The sequence below is a fragment of the Poecilia reticulata genome, chromosome 5, assembly GCF_904066995.2.
Source record: "Poecilia reticulata chromosome 5, P_reticulata-male-v2, whole genome shotgun sequence".
NCBI classification, from domain to species: domain Eukaryota; kingdom Metazoa; phylum Chordata; class Actinopteri; order Cyprinodontiformes; family Poeciliidae; genus Poecilia; species Poecilia reticulata.
In genome coordinates this window covers 6,035,116-6,045,356 of record NC_088834.1, presented here as the reverse complement: position 1 = coordinate 6,045,356, position 10,241 = coordinate 6,035,116, and the positions used below count along the sequence as shown (strand labels likewise).

The following is a 10,241-nucleotide window of genomic DNA, read 5'->3' as shown; positions in this document are numbered from 1 at the left end:
CTATGTTCTTTACAGGAAACATGATAAGGCTTTTAGTCAGATTGTGGACGTCCTTTGAGCTACAGTTGAGCAAAATTATTTAAATGTAATCTGACATAGTTCTGATAAAAAAAAAAAAGGCAGTCATGTGTGGAAAATGTGTCAACGTTTAAAAAGTTATATGATCTACTTTTAAAACCATCATGCCGGAAAAATTGTGGAATAATCTTTTATTTACACACTGAATGAAAGGGATCAAAAATCTGCTTCTAAACATGTGTATTTAAGTTACATTATAGATGAGCATCTTTAAATACACAAATAAAGTATGCTGCTGCAATACTTCAATATATTTTTGCAGTTATTGCAAGTGAATTGGAGAAAATAAAAAGAGGGTGCATTGGTAAGAGTAGGTGTGCAACCATACAAAATGTTTGCTCTGGTCATTTGCGAATGAGATACAGGGCTGTGCGACTAATTGAATTAGAGTTCTGCTCCAAACAATTTACTAAATCATCATGAACAGCAGCAGCAAACATGCTTTGCCACATTTTGCTTCCCTTACAACTTTTGCAATGTAAAAGCACATTTCATGGAATCCATTAAAACACTAAAACTCAAATATTGTGTGGAGCTTTTTTTCTTTGAAAAAAAGTGGATGTAATCTTAAATATATGGGTCTTTCCATATGCTTAACCCAAAAGCTTTTCCAGCCTTTGTATGAGGTCCTCGGTGTTAGAACAGTGACAGAGAGATTATGTTGGCCGCTGCAGCTTCCTGCCTGTCAGAGAGATGAGACTCTTTTTGCTGTTTTTGTGGAACTTTTATGGCAGTTCTTTTAAACAGGTGATATTTTGTTATGTAAATGTGGAAATGGTATACATTAGGAGCCACATTTTGACATACATTATTTAGAAATTCCTGTAGCCACGTCTTTCACTGTCAGACATCAGATTGTGGTCTGCTTTTCTTTGTGGAAGCTGTGAAGATAATTATTTTCATTTGCTAAATGCGAAAGACTGAGAATATTTTGATGAAAACAGTTTTTAACTTTCTTGAGATTCAGTTAACATACATTTCCACGTTTTTTGTAAAATTGCTTTGTCAAATTTTGTGGTGTCCTTTCTCAAAACCTCTCAAAATAGCTGAAACAAATTCTTCTGACATAGCTGAAGAAAGGCTGTGGCCCTCAGTGCATTTCCAGATCTTTGTTTTTATATTTAGTTTTGGAGGGATGACTTCTTCACAAGGTTTTACTTCTCTTCTGGAGTTAATGAGCACCTTTCTTACCGAAACACATTAATCTCTTAGACACAAACCCCATATCCTTCCTGAACGCCATAATGACTGTTTAATCTGGCATATAATTATTTGTACAGATGAACATGGTAACTTCAGGCATCTGGAAATTTTACCCAAAGTCAAACAACAATCTTTTCCTGATTATGTTGCTGATATTTCTTGATTTTGTCATTTAAGGTAGCTATATATTTGATGTGCTGCTTTAAAGTAAAATCACAGGTGTGACTCAGTTTAATTCAGATGGTGTGACTGAAACTTACAAAGCCATGACGTCACTATTTGTGATCTCTCAAATTTATTAAAACATTGTGTTCTCAGTTTAAATAATCTTTTAAATGTAAAAAAAAAAGTAAACAATTTTGCTACAAATTCTCTGTCTCAGTTTAATGGGATTTATTGAAAATTTAATAAATTTTGGCAACTGAAAATGGAAAGAATGTGATTACATTTAATGTCAGACAGTAATAAAAAAGGTTATGTGTCTTTTATATTATTTGTAAGTACTTGAACCATCTGTATGCCAACCATATAATTAGAGCATCTGGCTACATTTTGGCATGGAAAAAATTAGCTTTATTAAAAATATGGAATTCTGAAACAAATAAATTGCAAGAGAGTAAGATTTTAATTTTGATGCCGGGTGTTTTTCAAACTAACCGACCAATGACCAATATAATAGTAAATATGATTTTCAATAAGACGGTTCAACACACCAGTAAGTTCCTTCAGGCAAAGGTTGAATGTTTGGAAGTTTGGGAGAAAAATTGCTAATGGATTCTTGTTATTCGTCTTTTTTACTGGTGGCAACCCACACTCTTTAAAAGGATTCACCGTGGAGACATAAATCTCTCCTGGGTCATGCATTGCAGAGTTGAAGATGAGGTAATAAGGAGAGGGCCAAAAGTGTTATAAGGCTGCGTGAAAGAGGTGGGAAAGAAAGAGCAATGGGGGGAGGTGGAGCTTGTGGGAGACGAGTGGAGGGGAGCAGAGTGGTGACATGAAAAGACAAATGAAACCGGGCCGACAGAGGCAGAGACAGGGGTGAAATAAAGTGGAACTGACTCCTGAGATGGCATGCTGCAGGTGACTCACCATGAATCGTAGGTCATCAAAGCCATTGAGCAGGAACTTGCTCTCGTACTGCGGCAGCCCCACGTGCTCCAGCCACTCTCCGACCGGCTGGTCCAGGGCTTTACCACAGGCCCCATCTGCCGAGAGAGGGAAGCGCTTCAGCAGGGAGAAGCCGTTCAGCCGGTAGCAGCGGCACTCAGAGGACGACACATGGCATTGCCACATCATCCTCGGCCAGCAGAGGCAGAGCCGAGTGCAGCAGCACCAGGCAGGGTGGGGGGGAGACAGGGTCCAGGCTGGGGATGAGGGGCTCCCACTGTACAGGCGGGGGCCCGGCTAAACTCAAACACAGGAGGAGGATAGGAAGTGCTGCAGGCAACGCTCCGGCCCCTGCAGGGGACTGACTAGACTAATATTACACCTACTGGTGCTAGTGTGACTGACTGGAGATGTCAGGCGAGGGTGGAGGTAGTGCGGGGAAGGAAGCCCATCTGAAGCTTGGTTTTCCTAATTATGTTGGACTGAGCCACTGTGGCATCTTCCAACAAACAAGGTTCACTAAACATTCCTTTAGTGAGCAGATGAGCAAGTGTGAAAAAAAAACAAGTCCCTAGCTACAACAACACTAAACACTACAAACAAAAAAGGCTGGATATTTTTAGGCTGAGGGAAACCAGGGAGCAGACATTTTTGTATATATAACACATTACTATCCTAAAAGTCTCCCTGTCATTTCAGATATACTAAACTCATTAGGGTGTAACACAGATATATTCAGCTCCCCCAAAATAAAGTGGACAGGGTTTTCACCACATACTTGTAAAGCTCTGGCTGAGTCCCATGGCTTCATTGGTCAACCTCTTTGAGAGCTAGGGCAAGGCTCATACAATGAAGGTAGCAGCATTCTAAAGTACTGTTGAGGTACTCATGTTATTTTTTTTAAATCAAGGAATACACATTTCAAGTTCAAATCATGTTTCGTCCTTACTCCAGAGCCACACAGAGTACGATCAGGTAGACATATTGTAAATCCCACATCAAAGAAACGCTGGATTTCCAGTGTGCCAATTCCAAACTCCTCAATTCATATTCAAATCCAAGAATATATTCCTCGCTCCAGGTGAACTGTGAGGCAAAAGGCTCAGTGTCCTTGGTGGTTCCAGTGCTCCCAGTGCAGCCCAGCATTCACACTCCTTCAGAGGGCTGCTGTCAGTGCGGCTCCGCCAGAGAACGTGCCTCTCATCTCTCAGAGCAGTAAATCCAGGTTCAGATCCGACGCGCGGCAGGTGAGCTCTCTCTCCTCTGAAGCGAGGACCACCGTGGGACCACAGTGCATGTTAAGCTAGCTCCTTCCTGAGGCAAGCAACCCCCAACTCTTGCTCTGAGCCCACCTGGTTCTTCTTCTCCTCGCTGGGTGCAGCTAGCAGCCTCTGCGCTCAGGGCAGAGGTTTGCTGCATCCCTCGCCTGTCTGAGACATGCAGGCAGCGCTGATGCAGGAACACAGACACGCACACACACATACACACACACACGCTTACCCCTCACTGCTCACAGGGCATAACGTCCTGACGCTTCCTACTTCAACACAGAAGACCACAGACCTGCCTGAACCTAAGCCACTGCTGCCACGTCCTTCCAACATCCACGATGGGCAATGCAGCCAGAGATCTTCCCCCCACCACCACCTTCTTTTCATCCAAGCAAATCCCTCAAGCGCTTCTTTTCAACTTCCCCCCTCCTTCTTGCTCTCTTCTCTCTTTGCTCTCTGTCTCCCTTCAGTCTCATAGCCCCATTGCCATGCTCTGTGATCGCACTGCAGGTCTGCCGTATGCTGCCTGATGAAGTGGGGTGCTGTTCCACGTAACCACCTCTCTCCCTCTCTTCCTCTCTCTCACTATATCAATTCCCCTCCCTCTGCCTTCCTCTCCCTCTCTGCCTTGCACTCTCCTTCACTCTGTCTCGCTCTTTGCTTCTCAAACACACAGACAGATGCAAACACACTCTTTGGTTGTCATCTGTCTTCCACCTCTTTCTTTGCCTTTCCCACTCCTTGCACCTTCTTTCCCTTCAGTGTACTGATTGCAATTACACACAGCCACTCTGATCTCGTCAGCTGAGAAAGGACACCACTTGCAGAGGCAAGGTACAAGTCCAAAATCATAGGACTTGAATGTTGCGCTGCAACTGAGCAGCCCTGATTTTTCACACCATTTTTTTTTTGGTAGGAGATAGTGAAACAAAGAGCGCTCCTCAATCCACCTCCTTATTACCAAAGGGCTTTAATTCATTTACATCTTACTTTGATGATAGGACAAGGGAGGGCAGCATTGATTCAAGTCAGCAGAGCCTCTAATGCACTTGTACAAGAGCAAAGAAGAGAGGCAAAAAAATGAAAGAAGACGAAAAACAGACGTGTCTCTCCTGATCTTGCTCAGTCATGGCGAATGACAGTAAAGAGGCAAATTCCATTATGTACTTCCAGATGTTCATGTCACATCAAGCATTTTTGAAGCACAACAGAAGCTACTTACAGCAAAAAGCCCGAATGAACAAGCAAGATGATATAAAATTCTGATATATCTGGCGTAACAGGAAAAAAAAAAAGACCACTTTGACAGACTCCACCGACTAACAGTTGAGGGGCTGCTCACCCTGTCTAATACCAGTGTTATCAGAATACAACTGCCAGGCAGAGCGTAATTATTCAGGCTCCCAAGCTGGTCGCAATCACCTCACACATTCCCTGTCGGGTCGTCAGCCAGTCAGTTAGTCATACCAATAAGAGGCAGCCCGAAAAAAGGAGCTATTGATTGAACCGCTTCTGTAATTGGGCACCTATACCAACGGCACTCAGCCCGCGCAACGCTCAGGTAAAGGCCAGGTCAGTTGTGTGTGACCTGTCAGTCATCCAGGCATTGCTTGAGACCGGAGGGAGAGAATCCACAATCAGGATAGGAATGAAGGGAAGAAAGGAGAAGGAAGATAGAGGAGAAAACCAGTCAAGGACAGATAAGACACCGAAAAAGACTAATAGAGCAGCAGGCGATGAAACATTTGGTTGAGATAAGGACGGTAATAGTATGTGAGAAGAACTGAAGCAGACTAATTATGATTCACTAGAACTCCTCTTCCTGCTTTAGGCTTTTCTTCCGAGCTTCACGCTACTGCAGCTTTTAACATCCGGACAAAGCCTGGCAAAAACATCAGCCGCTACACCCATTTATATCCCTCATCCCCTCCCACATTAGACGGACCTAATTACTGACTGACAGAGTATCCAGTGCTCAACGGCGAGGAGGAATGGGTCACTATTTTGTCCCCTGGTTTATTAGACCAAACTATCAAATCTACCAAAGTGGATTTCCTCTCTGTTTGTGCACAGCAAGGTCTGGACTTGCCTTGAAGGAGTGCCAAGAAAGACCTGTGCACAAAAAAAAAAATTAAAAAAAATGGAAGCAGAGGTTGTGCCTAGATAAAGCTGTGCCGCTTTATCAAAGCAGGAGAAAAGCAGTAGCTCCTTGTCAACACACCCAAGCAGTGGAGAAAATGAGCCGCAAAGCTGAATTAATTCAGGGAAACTGAAGGCGGACGCTTTTCCTTTGAACATCAGCATGTGCCTGTACACAAACCCAGTCGATGCCTCCTGTTAGCTGCGCTTTCTCTCCTCGTCCTCCCCGTGTGTTAAGCTCGTTTACTCCACAGTCGAGGTACTCATAATGGGCACAAAACATTAACAGTTTCTGGCTTGACACGGCAATATTTTTTTGTTCTTAATAAATCAATCAATCAATCAAATTTTATTTGAAAGAAAAAAAAAGAAAAAAAAAATCTCATTTGGGTTTTCAAAAGTCCATTCTAAGGAAATGACTGAGTCCTACATGATTTCTAACTTTAGAGGAGTATTATACAAATCAAAGCAGTCAAATCATCTTAATAAATATTTCTTCATTTCGGTCACAAAAATAAAAGCGAAATGACAAGAAAATGCTTTCTTTCTGTCTCACTCCCATTTGTGAATACTCTGGGGGCTACCTGTTTGTTTGCTTTCATCCTTAAAAAAAAAGAAAAAAGAAAACTAAGCTCCCCATGAAAAAGGCTCTTACAAAAACAGCAACAAAGCATCTTCGTAACCTCAGAAAGTACTTGCTCACAATCTACAATTATAATCGGAGCAGTGACTGGATGACTCAGCTGAATCTGGGACACTTTCAGAATGCCATTCTTCTAAATGCTCCTCTGATTACTATATACCTATAAGAGCGGAAAGAAAAGACACACTATATATCCCCTTAATGTCTTATTTCAGAGCTTAACTCTTATCGTTTTGTAGCGGTTCATCTAAAAATGCTTAGTAAGCTGGAACTTATAATTAAAATCATAAATTAGGGGTTCGCTGGACACAAGCTTTGCTTAAAATGTATCTCAGCATCAGCTATTATAAATCCTTTTATAAACTGGGCATGTAATTATTGGTAAATGTACAGATTCTTTATTTATACATTCATCCATGACCTCTTACCGTGTAAATTACAGAATATAAATATCAATGCTTTCCATGGCAACTGATGGCTGAAAATACACTCAAGAAATGTTCTTGGTTAATTAAGAATATTACAAGTGATCAAACCATTTCAAGTCACACTTGTCACAGGGTTCAAAATGAGGTGACAAAAGATATGAGAAATAACTCCACATTAAAAAAATACATTTCCATGCCTGTCGTTACAGTTTAGGTCACATGGACACCAGATCTGACTTTTCTCCTCCTTCATTGCTCGCCTCCAGGTCACTTCTACATGCCCTTACTGCACTTTAAATCTCACCAAGTTACCTTTTTATTCGCCTCATGTTGTGTCCCAGAATCTGTAAAATTAATTAATTAATTAAAATTAATGTTTGTATGATCTTGACACTCATTATACCCAAAAAAAAGTTGTCTGAATGCTTGTCAATGTTTAAAGTATGTTTTATGTAAATTTAGAACGTTACAAATTTTATTTTGCAAGTTCTTACATTTCTTTCAAAGACACAAAGCTGTACATCTTGAACATGAATCTGTCCTGTTCATATAGTAAAGTAAGTTTGAAACCCAGAATGTTAAAACAGTCACAATTGAGAGAAAGGATTTTGGCTACAGTGACAGACTTTTTGATGTTTTCAGTCTTTCTGTATTAAAGTGAATGTGGTTTAGAAAAATCTTGCATTCCCCAGTTTGCTTTTGATTGGTTAACCAGATCCTTGCGATGTCTCCAGGGCATTTGGTCGCAATACATATTTTTGTTTGCATTGTACACTACACTGCTATGCTAAAATATTGTTACTTTTTTTCCTACACTTTGGACTTGAGCCCAGCGTAACTTTAAGTGTTATCCAGACCTGAATTCAAAACTGGATAGCAGTTAATCTAAAACCACCATCAGAAGACCATTTACCGTCAAACACCTTCAGTCACCTGAGAGACATATTATTATTGAATAAATGTCAGGTGATTGATCCATTTTAATAAATGATTTAAACAATACTTTTCTGGTCATAAATCTATAGCAGTAGTTGTAGAGCAGGTTTAGCATTGTTTTCTTGTTTTTCTTGTTGTCAGTTCTTATAATTGTGTGGTTTTTTTTTAACTCATTCAATCTTAGGATCATTAAAGATATCCTAGTTTTATTGTTAATAAATTCAACTCTTGCTTAGTCTCGCTGGTTTTTCTATAATCTTAGATCAAGTGTACTAATTTCATAGATAATCATAAAGACAATTTTAATTGTAAGAAATATGCATATTTTACTACATTGAGAAGTTGTTCATAATATTAAGATATTTACTCTAGCTTCATTACACAACAAAAATGTTAAAAGTTAACCCTTGTGTGTGCGAGGACTGAGGCAAACAGAGGACTATGGAAAATGATACAAGTTTTACGTGTGTGGGGTCGGTTGGACCTCATTTCTATATACAAGGGTTTTAGTACAAGTAAGTTCTTTCTTACTTTTTGTAGATTGGTTAGGAGGAAAAGGAGCACCCATAACTTCTAGTCAAATGTACTTAATTAAACAATCAGCAAGTGCAGACAACTTACAACAGAAAAGTCTTGGCAGTTTGTTGATCTAGAGCGTACAGGTGGTTGTTAACACAATCTCAAAAAACAAATACATTTGTCACAACGGAGGAGCAAATGCTGCTGTCCATGAATGTGAAAAGTATTGAAAAGCCATTTCTGAAACCTATTATTCTCCAGTGTGAATGTTTTTTTCATGGATGGAAGCAATTTAAGACAGTCGCAAATGTTCCCAGGAGCGGTTGTCACAATAAATTCAACCTTAAGGTCAGAACGTGCAGTGCTTTGTAAAACTGTAAAAAACCCAACAGGACATTTCAGATAGAATTAAAAAAGACAGGACAAGTATGGGTAGTTTGGAGGGGTTGTCAGGAAAGAAACTGTATTGCCCTCATAAGAACATTGGCAGAATGACTTCACCTAAAGTCAAGCAGTCGACTTCTCATATTCTCATAAACCTTTCACACATGGTGCAGACCACCTGGGGACACCCCTCCCAATTCAGTATTTGCAGTGCATCTAAACAAGTAATGAAACGCCATGGAGAGAGCGCCAAACTTTTCTGCAGACACACTCCTCTGTGGACAACCACTATGCAATTTCCATCCAGAAAATATGTGTAGGCATTTTGCGATGAATTGTGCTTAATTCCTCACCACGTCTGATAAACGCTCCACAAAAGTATTCACGCTGCCCGCGGTTACTAAAACCAGATAGTGAAAGTTTACCAGTTGAAATGAAATATCAACATTGCTATCTGAGCGCATTTCTTCATGAAAGATGCCCACAAAACTTATTCAGCTCTGTGTGAAATAGCTTGACCCAGGCATGGTGTCAAGCACAACAAGATGACGCAATTTCCTCTTGTGATGCAGCTACGTCAGTGAATGCCGAGTTTGATGCTTTGAGAGCATTTAGGCTTGAAAAGTTGTGTTGGAATGAGCTACAAGACTCATGAAATGACATCTATTGGTTATAAATTCATGTTTGTTATTATAGCATGTTTGTTGAAAACCCAAAGACAAATTATTAAGAGAATACACCAGTGCAAACTTCCAACAGTGATGGGCTAGTATTAGAAAGTCTCGAAAAGAATGAAGGTTTTGTAAAGACCCAGTCTTCTTATTTCAATATTTGTATCTCTATGCATTCAACGAAATTTACTGCCATCTTTTGTCATTTCTTGCTCCCTTAAAACTTGCCATACCTTGCTGTGGCCCATAAGGAACACCACGCATAACTGATGAAAATTTTATCCAAGCCAATCTGTGTAAAAAGCAGTCCTGTGCAGAGAAAAGCTGTTATGTAATAAGATGAAACCTCCTTATAGGAAAGTATCTAATGGAGGAAGCTGACAGTGTAACCTAAACACACTGAGCTGGTGCCAGCTGGCCTCTCCCTCTGCACCGCCTGAAGGACACTCACTGAAGCCCACTATCAAACTATTAAAATATAAATCAACTGGGGAGAAAATGACAGTGGGGAATTTAAAATGCTGTATTTTTCATAAAGGGGAAGCTTGCTAGTTACAATTGGCAACAATGAGCTGTCAGATGAATGTCATCTTAATTCGCTGCAAGTCAGAAAAACATCCATTCTATACATCTGCTTTAATACTGGCAAACAAGCCCAAATTTGTCACAAGTTAATTATGTTTAAATGTACATACACATAAATATGCACACATCTTGAATTGACCTTCTAGCTGTAAGACATATTTTTCTATCACTTTGACAAACGTTACTATAAAGCACTAAGACTAAAGCACTATAACGGTTTACTGCAACTTACCCATGAATGGGTAAGTTGCAGTAAACTTACCCATTCATGAAA

At 40.2% G+C, this 10,241-nt stretch overlaps 1 protein-coding gene across 9 annotated transcripts in view; it reads right to left on the bottom strand.

The window, feature by feature from the left end:
• The window catches only part of anks1ab (ankyrin repeat and sterile alpha motif domain containing 1Ab), a 55,388-nt gene that overhangs the window by 32,180 nt on the left and 12,967 nt on the right, over positions 1-10,241 (bottom strand). For 8 of the 9 annotated variants that reach the window (XR_014087512.1, XR_014087513.1, XM_017304862.2 and 5 more), the window contains exon 4: positions 2,374-2,489. Coding sequence is in view for 7 of the 9 variants with exons in the window: in XM_017304862.2 (XP_017160351.1) it covers positions 2,374-2,489 (116 nt within the window). In the remaining 2 variants the exon portion in view is untranslated. Of the gene's footprint in view, positions 1-2,373; positions 2,490-3,169; positions 4,492-10,241 lie in introns of those variants that run through there. The other variant, XM_017304865.2, reaches the window with a different exon arrangement.